Below are 16,398 nucleotides of genomic sequence, written 5' to 3'. Positions count from 1 at the left end.
ATGACCTGAGCCGAAGCTGGACGCTTAACTGACTGAGCCACCCAGTGCCCCTCAGTGAACATCTTTAATTTGACAAATATTTAGCACAAGTGCAGCACCTTTGGACAGTTGACTTGAAGATATGAGTGAATGATTTCTAAATATCTGCCCCACAAGCCTATTTTCACAGTCTTACTATGTTTTCACCATAAATTAATAATAATAATAGTAGTAGTAGTAGTAGTAACAGTAGTAATAATAAGGTAAGGGATGACGCAGTTTGTAATTGGAAGAGAGAAGACATTAAGAGTAGGTGTGTTACATCAACAATTATAACCAAACTGTGGAGGGAGCCCAAGTGTCCAGCGACTGATGAATGGATAAAGAAAATGTGGTGTGTGTGTGTGTGTGTCTGTGTGTGTGTGTGTGCGCGCGCATATATATACACATACAACAAATATTACTCAGCCATGAAAATGAAATCTTGCCATTTGCAACAACATGGATGGAGCTAGAGTGTATTATGCTAAGAAAAATAAGTCAGAGAAAGACAAATCTTAAATTCACTCATATATGGAATGGAAGAAACAAAACAGATGAACGTATGCCGGGGGAGAAAAAAAGAAAGAGGCAAACAAACCATGAAGACTCTTAAAGATAGAGAACAAACAGGGTTGACAGAGGGAGGTGGGCAGGGCACGGGCTAGATGGGTGATGGGTATTAAGGAGGGCACTTATGATGAGCCCTGGGTGTTGTATGTAAGTGATGAATCACTGAACTCTACTCCTGAAACCCATATTGCACTGTATGTTAACTAACTAGAATTTAAATAAAAATTTGAAAAGAAAAAAGTAGGTGTGTCAGACAACACTCAGAAAATGTGGAAACGGCGAAGAAAGTAGAGGAACCAGTCATACTCACACATTCTACAATCATTGGTTTTTCTACCAAGAATATCTGCTCGTTCCTGTAAAGACAAGAGGCTTAGATTTAAGGGTTGTGGAAAATCCAAGGATTGATAGTCCATTTTGTTCCCCAAATTTCACATAAGCCCTTATTATTGAGTATGCACCATACACTACAGAATATTTATTTATTTTTTTTTATTATTTAAAAAAAATTTTTTTTTCAACGTTTATTTTTTTTGGGACAGAGAGAGACAGAGCATGAACGGGGGAGGGGCAGAGAGAGAGGGAAACACAGAATCGGAAACAGGCTCCAGGCTCTGAGCCATCAGCCCAGAGCCCGACGCGGGGCTCGAACTCACGGACCGCGAGATCGTGACCTGGCTGAAGTCGGACGCTTAACCGACTGCGCCACCCAAGCGCCCCCACTACAGAATATTTAATAAACACATCTCTTGGGAGAATCACTGATAACATTGAAGGGTTCCCCATGTCTGCAGTCCTTTCGCATAGCTCCTTGAATGAACTTGTTGATTTTGACATGTTTCACACAATTTCACCTCTGAGTAACATTTCCTGATTTCCTCTAGGCAGCTAGTTAGTATTCTGTCCTGTGTGCTATCACTGTATTTTTTTCTTCTTCCCCTAGGAACATTGCCACTTTTATTTAACTGCCTCTTTAGATGCCTCTCTTCCCAGCTAGACAGTAAGTAACTGCAGGGCACTGAATATGCCGTATTTGTTGTTGTAATGCCAGTGTCCAGCAGAGTGCCTGGTACACATCAGCTATTTGAACATTTTTTAAATATTAAAAAAAAAGAGAGAGAGTGTATAAGCTGGGAAGAGGCACAAAGGGGGAGATTCTTAAGCAGGCTCCACACTCAGGGAGGAGACCAATACGGGGCTCTATCCCACGACCCTGGAATCATGACCTGAGCCGAAATCAGAAGTTGGACACTTAGCTGACTGAATCACCCAGGCGCCCCTCACATCAGCTATTTGATACAGTTGTACTTGAATAAAATAATTTCATATGTGATTCTACTCAATACATTGAACAAGTGCTACAGATGTCAGAAATTGATGCATTCTGTTAATGAAACAGAAATGAAAATAAATGAAAACTAAGAGCACTTGTTCTTAATTTCAGACATCATCATCCTTATTCCTTAGCGTATTTTAACATCCTTGGGAAATATGTTATTGCTTAAGCCCAGGAAAATAAATTGCTAAATTATCATACCAGGAGGAGTAACAGTACAGATTAGAAATACCACTGCCCAAGTCAAGGCATGGGTGTCTTCTTCTTCTTCTTTCTTTTCCTATATCCCAAGTGTCAGCCCAACTCTGACCAGTTGTCTTGCTCCTCTGAATCTCATGGTTGGAAGGGTACTGGAAATGTATACAGCCCAAACCACACACAGAGTATAAATCCTTCTTGAACATGTGCACTGAGTGGCCATCCATCAGTATGTAACCATGTCCAATAAAGGTAATCATACTTCCCAGTGCAGCCCATTCTGTCTGAGAAGGCTTCCTGTTGGAAAGTTCTTCCTTATACTGACCTGAAATCTGTTTCTCTTTTAATTTTTTTAAATGTTTTATTTATTTTTGAGAGAAAGAGAGCGCGAGCATACACGTGCGAGTGGGGGTGGGGCAGAGAGAGAAGAGGACAGAGGATCTGAACGAGGCTCTGTGCTCACAGCAGAGAGCCTCATGCGGGATTTGAACTCACAAATGTAAGCTCATGACCTGAGCCAAAGTCAGACGCTTAACCAACTGAACCACCCAGGTGCCCCTGTTTCTCCCTTAATTCCATGAATCGATCCCAGGTTCTGTGTCACTTTTGACCACTGAAAACTGGTCTAATCCCACTTTCAAATATTTGAAGACACCTGTCATGGCTGATTAGATGTCCCCTTTGTTCAAATGTCCCTTTCGTGATGCTATTTCATGTGTTCTCACTACCTTTATCCTTTCTCATGCTATGATCCCATTGAACCTACCAAGAGGTGCAGTGTGCCTTAGTAAATCTGCTTCATATACAGCTCTCCAAAAACATCTACTGGTGTGGAATTTAAATATCTTCAACACATTAGCCTTCTCAAGTAGGTTAGCAGCTTGATTACATAGAAAGAAATAGATCAATTGAGAAGCCTTTAAAAGCATTGTGGAAGGGAAAAGGAAAAGTTTGTTTTAATTTTAGATAACCATTCAAACTGTAATGACTTCAGTGCTTCCTTCTTTAGCTCCTGGCTTGTAAAGGAGACTTTGCAGCAGAGACCACATTTAATGACCTCTATGCCAGCGTGCTTGCTGGAGCACTAGGGAGGAGTGTTTAGTCGGAAGTTGGTATCACTGTAGTCTCATCACTCACGGATGTGTGCACTTTTGTAAACATGCATTCTTCATATTGCAGTTTGACTTTTTTTTTTTTGAGGTCTGCTTTGCAGGATGAACATTTGAGAGGAGCCTCATCCTCTTGTGTTATGATAGTCCTTAGCAAGATGAATAATAATGCCAAAACTCGAACTTATCTAATAATTGCATGGTTTTTTTTGTTTTTGTTTTTGTTTTTTTGCTAGTGCAGGTGCTTGACTAAAGATTATGAAAAGCGTCCAACAGTATCAGATCTTTTACAGCATAAATTCATTACTCAAATTGAGGGCCAAGATGTGATGTTGCAGAAGCAGCTGATGGAATTCATTGATATTCATCAAGGCATGGGAGGCACAGAAAAAGCCAGGTAATCAAGTAATATCTTCATTCCAAACATCTTCTAAAGACTCTGAACAATTTTATAATGGAATAGGTGTTAAGGTGAGAAAAGAACTCATTTAAATTCGTTCCTTGTGGTTGGGAAATAAGGGGGTACTTACATGAAAGGTGAATTCACATGTTGAGTTGCATCCCAGTATTGGTAATTGCTGGCAGCATTTTCTAAACAACTTTATCAGAATAAAGAATATAAACTTCAGTAGGTGATTAGTATTGGCATGTCTCTTCTTGTGTTTTCTGCTCTTCTGTAAAGTAAGGTATCTTAGATTTGAGATTAAAAAGGAACATAAGCCTTCCAAGACATTCTGGTAGTCTTATTTCTTGGATCATTTTTTTCAGGCTGAACTATACTCAAAAATCATTTTAAATATTTTCCTACTTCCTATTTGGGTTTCTAATAAGATACTATGTATAGTTTTTATAATATCAAATGTGTTTTTTACTTATTATAGATCGTATGTATGTTTATTTCAGGGATATAGATATAGATAGATATAAAAGATACAGGGAAGTATATAACAAAATCAATCAGTAAAACATTTTAATCTGTAACCTTTTAGTATCTTATGATGGATATACATTTAAGGAAATTGGAATAGTATTTATATGTGTTCTGTAGCCAGCTTTTTTTTTCTTTTTAAGCCCCATCGCCTATTTTGCCCATTCCCCACCTCCCTCCCCCCAACCCCACCTCCCTCTCCCGCCCGCCCCCCCCCCCCATACTCTCTTCCCTCTGGCAACCACCAGTTTGTTCTCTGTATTTATGAGTCTGTTTTTGTTTGTTTCTTTCTTTGTTTTATTTTTTAGATTACACATAATAGGTGAAATGATATGGATTTGTCTCTGTTGGAGGTTTTTTTTTTTGTGGAATTTATTTTGAGAGAGACGGAGAGAGCGTGTGTGTGCACTCAGGTGAGGGAGAGGCAAAGAAAGAGGGAGAGAGAATCTAAGGCAGGCTCCATACTATCAGTGCAGAGCCCCACGTGGAGCTCAATCTCGTGAACTGTGAGATCATGACCTGAGATGAAATCAAGAGTTGGACGCCTAACTGAGCCACCCAGGCATCCCTGGACTTGTTTTAGTTAGCATCATACCTCTAGGCTTATCCAGGTTGTTGCAAATGGCAAGCTCTCATTCTTTTTTTATTTATTTATTTATTTATTTATTTATTTTTTTTTTTGAGACAGAGAGAGACAGAGCATGAATGAGGGAGGGTCAGAGAGAGGGAGACACAGAATCTGAAACAGGCTCCAGGCTCTGAGCTGTCAGCACAGAGCCCGATGCGGGGCTCGAACTCACGGACCGCGAGATCATGACCTGAGCTGAAGTCGGCCGCCCAACCGACTGAGCCACCCAGGCACCCCTCTCATTCTTTTTTATAGCTGAGTAATATTCCATGTGTATGGGGAGATATATATATATATTGGGTTGCTTCCATATCTTACCTTACCTATTATAAATAATGCTGCAGTGAACACAGGGGTGCATACATCTTTTCAAATTAGTGTTTTCATTTTCTTTGGGTAAATACCTAGTAGTGGAATTACTGGATTGTATAGTATAGCCATTTTAAATTTTTTGAGGAATCTCCATACTGTTTTCCATGGTGGCTGCACCAATTTACATTCCCGCCAACAGTGCATGAGCACTCCCTTTTTTTGACATCCTCATCAATACTTAATTATTTATCTTTTTATACTAGCCATTCTGACAGGTGTGAGGTGATACCTCATTGTCATTTTGATTTGCATTTCCCTGATGATAAGGGATCTTGACCATCTTTTCATATGTCTGTTGGCCATATGTATATCTTTGGGGAAATGTCTATTCAGGCCTTCTTCCCATTTTTCATCAGATTATTTGTTGGTGCTGGGTTGTAGAAGTTCTTTATGTATTTTGCATATTAACCTCTTATTGGATAGGTCATTTGTGTGGATTTTCTCCCATTCAGTAAGTTGCCTTTTCATTTTGTTGATGGTTTCCTTTGCTGAGCAGAAGCTCTTTATTTTGAAGTAGTCCACATAGTTTATTTCTGCTTTTGTTTTCCTTGCCTGAGGAAACATACCCATAAATATGTTGCTAAGGCCAATGTCCAAGAGTCTACTGCCTATGTTGTCTTTTAGTTTTATGGTTTCAGATCTCACATATAGGTCTTTAATTCATCTTGAGTTTATTTTTGTGTATGGTGTGAGAGAGTGGTCCAGTTTCATTCTTTTACATGTAGCTGTCCAGCTTTTCCTAGCACCATTGAAGAAACTATCTTTTCCCCATTGTATATTCTTGCCTCCTTTGTTCTAGATTAGTTGACCATATAAGAGTGGGTTTATTTCTGGACTCTTTATCCTCTTCCACTGATATACATATTGGAACATGCTTGTTTTCACTGAAGAGTGAATATCCATGTCATTAAATCTATGTAATTCTATGACAGATTTTTTTTTAATTGCTGCAGAACATTACCTTGCGTGACTATTCAGTGATTGATTTAAATAATCCCCTATTAGACATTTAGGTTGTTAGTAATTGTTTTTAATTCTAATAAGTAACACTGTAATGAACAGAGTTGTACATGAATCCGTTGTTTCCTAAAGATAAATTCCTAGAGACAGTGCTAAGTCAAAGAGGAGCCTTTTGTAATTTCAGTTTATTCTTGAGAATTCTATTAGTTTCATCTCAGGAATGTATCACTATTTAGGGATAAGTTGGGAGAAGTGAGTAGAAAATAGTACATGACTTAAAAGGGGACATTGTATTAGGACTTTATATTATCTCATGTGATTTACAACAGCCCTGAGTGAAATGTTCTAGAACACCCCATGCCCCATTTTCACAGCTGAGAAAGTTAGCAGAGGCTAATTAACTTGCACAAGGCTGCACAGGTAATGAATGGCTTAGCAGGGATTCAAATCCTGATCCCAAAGCCCAGGCTTTATTCACATGAGTAAATGGAGTAATGATGGTAGACCTCTCTGGAGGTAGTAGTCCTTGCCTGTATGAGTTTACAGCCTTGCTGGAGAGAGAGAACTCATATATCTGTAATGAAGAAACATTATGTTGTGAGTGGAATGAACTGCAGAAAAGAAGGATGCAAGCATGTAGTTTATGGTGAGGAGGTGGCCATGGGCTCATACATGTCTATCACTTCTTCTTTGTTGAATCCAGTTCCATAGTTGGCCACAACCCCTTCTTCCCAGAGCAAGCAGACAAATAAGAAACAAAATGAACAGAAATTGAAGTGTACCAACATTGTGTAAGGTGCTCAAGAACTATGTCAAGAACTATAGAGAATTTGAGGTTTTACCTTATTTACAAGCTAATAAGTTAACCTTCCAGTTTCGTGCATATTGGCAGGAGATATGAGACTCCTAGATCAGAGACAAAGGACTTGACTACTCTTGTTAAGCCAGCAACATGAGTTTTACATTCATGTTCATTGTCCTTGCCCCATAAGTCCTAGGGCTGATGGATGGGTAGGTATATACAGTGGGTTTGCCTCACAGTTTGGGAATCTTGAGCTTGGGAAACACCACTCCTTGAAGAGGGCTAACAAACCTGCCCAAACTTTGTCCTGGAGCAGTCATTATCTTTACTATCCTGTTCAGCAAACCCAACCTCCTTCTGTCCTGTAGAGAGACATTATCTCTAACTTCCAAGACTGTTTATAATACAAGCATCCTTGGAAATATAGTCTGGGAAAAAAGCTAATATAGGACATCCAGAAATGTGAGAGACCCATCGAGGATTGTCTCCCAACATCCAAGCATCATAGGAATGGTTGAACTACACAATGTTTCGATTCTAAGCACATTGCTCTAAGTTCTAGAGATCAAAATAAAGAAAAAATTATTGAAAACAACTGTATATTGGGCACTGCTTTAGGCTCAACACTTCTGAGTCACAAAGCTAATTCTTATTTATCCTGTTAAGAATTCAGAATATGTTTTGAATATGAAAACTCCTGTCTTACTCAGCTGTAGAAAATTTTCAGTCATTATTCCTTTAAATATTGATCCTCTCTTATGCTTTTTATTTTCTACTTCTAAGAGATAAATATTGCAATGTCCTAATATACCTTATGTGTCTTATATTTTCTATTTTATGTTTGTCATTCATTTATTCACCCCTCCTGTATTTTGGATAATTTCTTCAAAGTTGTTTTTCTTTTTTTTTTTAATTTTTTTTTTCAACGTTTATTTATTTTTGGGACAGAGAGAGACAGAGCATGAACGGGGGAGGGGCAGAGAGAGAGGGAGACACAGAATCGGAAACAGGCTCCAGGCTCTGAGCCATCAGCCCAGAGCCTGACGCGGGGCTCGAACTCACGGACCGCGAGATCGTGACCTGGCTGAAGTCGGACGCTTAACCGACTGCGCCACCCAGGCGCCCCCAAAGTTGTTTTTCAATTCACTAATTCTTAAACTAGGACTAGTCTAGAGTTATCCTATATACTTATTTTTCATGCTGATATTTCTATCAACTGCTGTGTTTTTCATTTCTAGAATTTCTCATCTTTTATAAACATTTATTCTTTATTCATATCTGACTTTTTATATCTGGCTGTTCATATCTAGCTAATATATTTTTCTTTTTTGTGAATGCAGTCCTTTTTCTCTGTAACAGTCTAGACTGTGTAACAGTCTTTTTTTGATTTGCATTTCAATAAGGGTGAATTGTCCTGATTATTGAGGTCATTTGTTTCCTTAATATTTGGTTTCTTCTGTGGTTTAGAATTTTGGTTTGCTCTCTCATCTTGAATGGGAGAGATTTTGCTCTGCTTTTTCTTTCCTTCTGCATTCTTTACTCCTATTTTGGAGGTTTTGCTTTGCTATATTCTGGCTTCTGAAGCCTTTCTGCCTGATAGGACTTTGAGAATATTGCAGATCTGGCCACAGAGCCAGTAGGAAGTAGACCCCATGGCATCTCAGGCATTTGGCTCCATAAAAGGAAGAAGATGCAGAATTTTTTCAGTGTTTTCTTCCAGGTAAGAGACACCCCCTCCCCACATTCAGTTGCATTCTCTCTACCCAGCCTAGATAAGGGCCTTCACTGCAAATGGCTTCATTTCAGCCTATAGTTTCTGTCCTCTCACCCAGGGCATATCTGACCTGTTAGGTCCACTGTAATGCTCACCTTGTTTTAAAGAATCTCTTTGTCTTTTTAATTCTACTTAAAAATCTTTTTAAAAATATTTTATCTTTCACAAGTGTACGTTTGGAGGGGGCGGGTGTGGCATTTGAATCATTAATGCACAACACCTTTTTGACCACAGATTTTAGTTCCATGTCATAGGTAGAGGGAATATTTTCCTGCTCTCAACACTTTTATACTAGTTCCAAAGTGTGAGATGTAGTGAGGCAAAAAAAAAAAAAAAAAAAGAAGAAGGATGGAGGGGAAGGGGGAGGAGGGGGGGAGAAGGAGGGGGAGGGGAGAAGGGGGACGGTAGGCTGTGGTACGCCACTGGCAACACCTTGGGAAAAAGTAGCTTTTAAGATCATGCAAAATTATTTGATTTGGAACCGTTTGGTAGAGTCCCAACATTGGTAAAATTGATCCAAAATCTGACTGTACCAAATCAACATAGCTAACTCAAAGCTGACATTTTTTGTGCATGATATTCACTTTGGAATTGGACTGATATATGTATTTGGCTGGATAATTTTTTTAAAAATCACAATTCAGGTTTAAAGAAGACTGTCCTACAATAAATTGAACACAAACTAAGTCCTTTAGTTTCCTGATAATAGTGAGGGGACATTGTTGGAGGCACTGTGGAATGGATACAAGGACTTTCTATGTTAAGTCAAGGCACTCTCATAACTTACTCAACTGTTCTGAGGAGTCAGAGTGTGCATGCCTGCAGCCACTGCTTCTGTGACCTGCTCCAAACCAAGGGAACACATTTTTCACAAGACTTAAATGAACAGTGTTAAGTGCAGGCTGAATCAGTGAGAACTTTAACTTATAAGGTATTTTAAAAGGAAAGTTTTACTTTTGAATGCAGAATTTCAAAGTACTCAATTGCCTGATTTAATGGGAATAGATGAAAGTCATTTGTAATTGAAATGTACTATTCAGCATTCTTGACTAAAAACAAGCCAATTTAAGAAGAAAAGCAATTGAGTGAAAAATACTGGATGGCTCAGAGAATTGAGGGGAAGGCAGAGCCAGACTTAGGCTGAAGCAAAGGAAACCTCAAATAGCCTCCCTCAAGAACTGCCTGCTCAGAGGCCACCTCTGATACCCACCCTCCCTACCCCAACATGTCCTGCAGCAACACTGGTTTCTTGAATGCCACAACTGCCTCAAAATATTTGTAAACTGACCTTGAGCTCACTCGCTCAAGATTCTAATTCCTTACAAGACCATCTGGTTCCCCATGCTTAGGTCACAGGTCCATGTTGTTGGTGAAAGAATGCGGTGAGAAACACTTGCTTCTCCCTCACTTCCAGCTTCTGTGTACGAGGCAGAATCCTTTCTTGCAACCATCTTGGACTTTCTTCCTACAGAGGAAGGGTATTTTGAGCCTGAGTACATCTCACACTTTGGAACTAGTATAAAAGTGTTGAATGAATATCCATTATGTGCAATATGGAAATAAGTTTCTATAATTCTTTCTTTTATACATCTTGAACATTTACCTAAAAATATTATCTACGGTATAATTTGCATTCCTTGCAAATAAAGGAAAAACCTAGCCCAGCACCTCCTTGAATGATAAATCCCAAATTATAATATCATTTTGTGGTGGCTATATTATTAACATGTTACTCTTAAAAATTTCTTCTGCTGTACATACAAAGCAAAATAACTTTAATATTTTACTTGATACCCTCAATATGCTAGTGGTGATTAATGTGTATAAATTGTTTTGCATATAATTTTATAGAAGCAAAAAGGAATATTTGTAAGAGTTTAGTAACTCAAACATAGTTATTACTTAGGTCAAAAACACTGGCCGTTTTTGTGGCGTTCTTACAATCTCTTCACTTGTCCCAGCATATATGGTTTTCAAACCAGGATATAAGGTAACTTTGAGACTTATCTCAAAGGATTAACAAATGAAAGAAAAACTAAAAACTTACCTAATCATTCAGTTCTAAAAGCCTGGTTCAAGCTGTCAATTCGTTATTTATGTATAAGACTTTATGTCATGTAAATTCACTTGAATGGGATTTTGATTTCACACACAAAAAAAAAAAAAAAAAAAAAAAAGAGAGAGAAAGAGAAAGAAAAATCAGTAGGAGGTAATAATAGGGCTTTTTCAGTGTGATACAATGCATGATTCCATTTTACTCTCTATTTTCTGGGCAGGATAATTTTTCTGTAATGGCTGTAACTATGCCATTGTGAAAATTATTCACCCTTTGGAACATTTACTCATTTCCCTTAATATGTGGGACTTTTACAATGCTTATCCTGGCTGCTCTTAGAATAACCATTCTTTTGATTCCCATCTTCACATGAACATTTCAAAGATACTTCAAACTGAACATGTCCAAAATTGAACTTATGCTGTCCCACCCAAAATTAGTTCTTTGGTCACTTTCTTATTGATGGTACCACTACTCAATTCCTTACGCCAACCAGAAATCTAGGAATTATCTTGACATACTCTTCTCTCCTACTTTCTGTTTTTAGTCCATAGCATGACTAAATTTCTTACGCCCCCATTCAACCCACTACCAATTGTGATATAATCCTTGCTACCATGGAAATCATTGATTGAGATAATACCAGTGTTGTCTCAATATTTATCGAGGCCATTGTGTAAAGCTCTAGATCGCGTGTTACACGGGGTCTGACGGCTCAAGCATATATAGTCTGTGCACTTGGGAGCTCACTTTTTAATAAAAGGGATAAGGAAAGCATGTAAATAACCATTATACAAAGTAAGAAGTTTTAATCCCATGAAAGGAATACAAACAATGTCCTATGAGAGAAGCAGAGAATGTTTATGGTAATAGGGACAGGAGGGCTTATCCAGGAGGTGGCCTTTGAATCAGGGGTGCGATAAACAGGACTTAATCATGTGTGAAAATAGAGTTACCACCCTCTGAACGTGATTTCTAGAAAGAACGGCAGAGCAAAATCATGAATGCAGGGAGATATGCTCACAGAAAGGCAAGCATTTAATCAAAGTTGTAATGAGAAAACTCAGAAGTATAGATCTGAGATCTCCCTGGAGAGCAGACCACAGAGAGCATTGAGAGTTAGGCAAGACATAACCAGTGTTCTTGACAGCCCACACTGGGGATGCCCCCCCCCCCCCCATGCCGCCTGTGTCCTGCTGTGCACCGTCCTTTAATTGTTGGTAGTAAAAGGTAAACTATGGATACACCAAGACAGACTGCAATTTTGGATGCATTTTGCTTGTCCCTAGTATTTCTTCCTAACTTTATTACATTTTTTGGAAGTGGAGGAAGTCCGTCCCCATCATGTTTAATGGTCAAGACAGTGTGTGGCTAGTGTTTGGCTATTTGGAGATGACAAGTGTATCCATACATATTTATTTCTATGATTTGTGGGATGTTTTAATTGTTTGGTGTGTGTGTCTGTGTGTGACTGCTTATATTCTAAGTAAATTTTATCTTGGCAAATTCTAGTTTTATCTTGGCCAAAATGAGAGGGTAAAGGAATTGTCCATATGAAATATAAGAGGAAAGTTCTCATTAAGGCATGACCTGGTGGCAGTGTCTGTCCAAGATAGGAAACTTAGAAAATGACAAGTTAAGCCCAGGGAATATTAAGCTAAGGGCCCATCTAGGGCCAGGAAATTTAGAAAAGAAATGATAACTTACCTTTCCCGGCCTGAAATATTTTCTTATGTTTTTCTTTACTACTTCCTCTTGCCCAAAAGTTCCCAAGTAAGAGCTAAATACCTTTTAAAGCATAGTCTCTTGAAGGAATTTTATAAGCAATAGGCTATTGAATAAGTATCCCTTAGGAAGACCGTTATGAGTATCTCAGCTTTTAAGTTGCAATAAATAAAGGAATTCAAATAAACAGGAAGAAGAAGTTGTTAAAACGTACTAAGAAGCTATAAATAATTCCTAGGAGTTAGTTACGTTGATGCTTCAAACAGAGTCAAATGCTGTACAGAGTAAAAAAAAAAAAAATCAAGGAAAGGGTAAAACCATCAGCCAAGGGGGGAAAAAAAAGACTTGTTCAGGTTCATTATATATCCTGTCATGCAGAAAAGCTGGGGCCAGAACCTATTTGTCCTAATACCTACTTCAGTCCTTCTCTGTATTATGCTGCCTTTTTTTTTCTCCAGAGAATAATTTTCCTTATTTGAGAGGCCAGAAAACTAAAGGCCAGAAAAATGGAATCCTGCCAATTCAATAGCCAGTTCATGGTCAGTGCTGGGCTGTCGCTCAAAGCCCATGATTTTCAGACCCGTACTCTTACTAGTTTCTGTTTTCCTCTCTAGTAGTAGAAATCCACAAAACTGATGATACAAAGAGTTTCTGTCAGACTTTTTGGGCTGCTTTGTATTCTTTACTCATAATGGGCATTTCCAGTATAACCCAACTTCTCTGAGGTACTGCAGTTGGAGTTTACATTACTGAGTAGTGGATTCAAGGGTCAATAAATCTTTGCTTGTGTTTCCCCAGACTTCTTTGTTTTAATTAAGAGGGAAGAGTATAGAAATAACTAAGTTTGAAATGGCAATCTAATTTACGGTATCTTTGAAATATTTGGGATATAGTCCTGTAGCAACCCTATTAGTGACTGCTTGACATGAGTTGATAATCAACATCGTGATCTTTTCATTTCTTTGAAAAGTGTCCCTCATCTCTGCGATGAGTTTAAGGATTTGCCTTTGTTATTGGTAAGCAAGTTATCAGCAGGGGCCAACAAAACTGCATTAATTTAAAAAAGACTTTGTCCCATTTCTCTGGTAATTACTACTTGAAGGTATACCACGCTCCAAGACTTCATTAAGCATTATGTTATTTTTCAGTCCTTGATTTTGCCGAGATCTGAAATGGCAAACCCTCAAAGGCTCCCATCATATCACTGATGATGGTAGATGGGCCTGTGATGACCACCATATCCATCCCTTCCCTGGTACCTTTCCCCTGGCCATCAGGCCATTTTCTGGTTGCTGACCCTGCCATGCATTTTTGTTCCTCTCCATTTGGGCTCATGCAGTGTTCTCTCCTTGAAATCCCCCCGCTTCATTCTCTCCTTGAAAATATACTTCAAAACCATATCTCCAAAAGTCAGTTCAGCACTTCTGAGGCACCTTTCCCCAAAGCCCCAAGCACATGTTTACATCGTCTGTGGTCATACAGCCCTTTGTTCCTGCTTCAGAGTCACATAGACCTGGGTTCGAGTCCTCATCCTTCTGTGTACCAGTTCTGCCATGTACTAGTTTTGTGACTCTGGGCAAGTTATTGAACCTCTCTTAGATCCAGGTAATCCTTGTTTATGAAATGGGAGCGCTAATAATACCTACCCCATAGAGCTGTGAAGCCTATGCCTAAAAACGCATGAAGCACAGGACCTGACACAGTGTAAGTTATCACCCCTCACTTAATGGTACTTATATACAATATATTTTGTGAATCTTAATCATCTTTGTATCTCCAGTGTGGGGTCCAGGACTTTGCATGCAGTAAGATCTCAACAAATATATAGTTGATTCTTGAACAACATGGGCTTAGGGGTGCCAACCCCCTGTGCAGTTGAAAATCCAAGTATAGCTTTTAACTCCCCCAAAACTGAGCTAAGAGCCCACCACTGACCAAAAGCCTTACTGAGAACATAGTCATTTAATACATTTTGCATGTTGTATGTATCATATATTTATTTATATATACATATATTTTTATAACAAAGTACCTAGGAAAAATAAAATGTTATTAAGAAAGTAATAAGGAAGAGGGGCGCCTGGGTGGCTTAGTCGGTTGAGCATCCAACTTCAGTTCAGGTCCTGATGTCGCAGCTGGTGAGTTCGAGCCCTGCGTTGAGCTCTGTGCTGACAGCTCGGAGCCTGGAGCCTGCTTCGGATTCTGTGTCTCCCTTTCTCTCTGCCCCTCCCCCACTCACACTCTGTATCACTCTCTCTCAAAAATAAACAGACATTAAAAAAAAAAAAGAAAATAATAAGGAAGAGAAAACACATTTACAGTACTGTCCCGTATTTCTGGAAAACAACTTGCGTATAAGTGGACCCATGCAGTTCACACCCAGGTTGTCCGAGGGTCAACTTTCTATCTTGACTTGAAGAGTTTGATTGAGATCTGGAATAGAAAGCCCTCAGCTGGCTTCATATATGTAATAGACACAATTAATAGTGCACTTAACTACTTATTACTTAGCTGTGAAAAAAAAAAGAGACACAACATGAAAGGGTGTTTTTTTTGAGAGAAGGGTTTTTAATTTTTTTCTAGAGAAAACTTTTTTTTTTATAGTTCCCTTACTGGGTTAAGGGCAGAAGCAAAAAGGGGACTTGGGGGAAAAATGGTAAAATTTGCATTAATATCTCATTTGTTCCTAAAATCATCTCGATGATGTCGTGTGGCACGGTCCTTCTTTTAGGATAACACCACCGAAGCAAAGTTCTCACGTTCATCTCTTGGCTGTTTCTTGAAATTCATTTATTCATTCATTAGGAGAATGTGACTAATATCCTGGGGGCAAATCATGTGTTTCATAGAGGCGTTTTTGATAGTGGCAGTTATGGGTTGGGTGGATTTGGTCATGCCATTGTTTTCTAAGCAACACATGCAGTTCTAGAACACGGAAACTTGTTCTTGCAAGAGAATATTGCATTTTCTGTTTGAAGCCTCGACTTATAAGGCCTGAGCTCTCATTATCACTCAGGTTTTACCAGTTGTGGCAACACAGTTATTCACATGCTCCCACTTATCTTTGCCTGCTTCACTCACTCTATTACATTTCTCAGATGCCAGTGGTTGGAACCCTTTGCTTTGAAACGTATTTTGATTATCTCTGCTTCTTAATTCTTTTGAAAGAATAATGAATATGAATATTAGCTTATTTGTAAAAGTGCCCCTTACTTATTTAAAAACCCAATAAATATATAAAAATATAAAGAAGTTTTAGGTAATCAGTTAAAACCACAGCATCAAGAGAAAATAAAAAACCTAGCATAAATATTTGGTGAGTGTGTGTGTGTGTGTGTGTGTGTGTGTGTGTGTGTGTGTATAGCAAGAGAGAGAGAAAGTTCTTACAAATATGGAATTATTCTATAAATACTATTTTTATTGAAATTCTTATTGATATGATTATAAATTTATATGCATCTATAAGAAATAGTACAGGAAGACCCATGTACCATTACCCAATTTCCCTCAATGGTTACATTTTCCAGAACTGTATGAATACTATTTTAAGTATTTTACTAATATTTAACAGAAGAAAGAGAAACTTAGAGCAGAAAAGAAGAAATTGTTGAAAGTCAGATAAATGTTTATCTTTCTTCACCTCAATAGTTTTTGGTTTTAAAGGTTAGATTCATTTTGATTTGATTCTAGACAGTATCTGCTACCTCCTTGCTCTGAAGAATGGAGTTAGCACAGTTACACTTCTTCCCACCTCCTTGATTTCTGCATCCTGGGACTGTTACACAATTGTTTTATGTAGTCAATGCTTCATGTTCGTGGTCTGTCTATAAGCATGCTTTCTAGGGATGTCTAATCTTTTTTCTGTATTTACGTTGATTCAGTGCTCACCTCAAGTCTTTTCAATTATACCCTCCCTTTT

The 16,398-nt window shown here is 38.5% G+C and overlaps 1 protein-coding gene across 3 annotated transcripts in view; it reads left to right on the top strand.

The window, feature by feature from the left end:
• The window catches only part of MYO3A (myosin IIIA), a 256,791-nt gene that overhangs the window by 64,090 nt on the left and 176,303 nt on the right, over positions 1–16,398 (top strand). For all 3 annotated transcript variants that reach the window (XM_086714701.1, XM_086714700.1, XM_086714702.1), the window contains one exon: positions 3,476–3,631. In XM_086714701.1, the coding sequence (XP_086570827.1) occupies positions 3,476–3,631 (156 nt within the window). The remainder of the gene's footprint in view (positions 1–3,475; positions 3,632–16,398) is intronic.

Source organism: Puma concolor, chromosome B4, assembly GCF_028749965.1.
Source record: "Puma concolor isolate L17-30 chromosome B4, mPumCon1.1.hap2, whole genome shotgun sequence".
Classification (NCBI taxonomy): domain Eukaryota; kingdom Metazoa; phylum Chordata; class Mammalia; order Carnivora; family Felidae; genus Puma; species Puma concolor.
The sequence above is the reverse complement of the archived record's forward strand: the minus strand, read 5'-3'. Positions and strand labels throughout refer to the sequence as shown.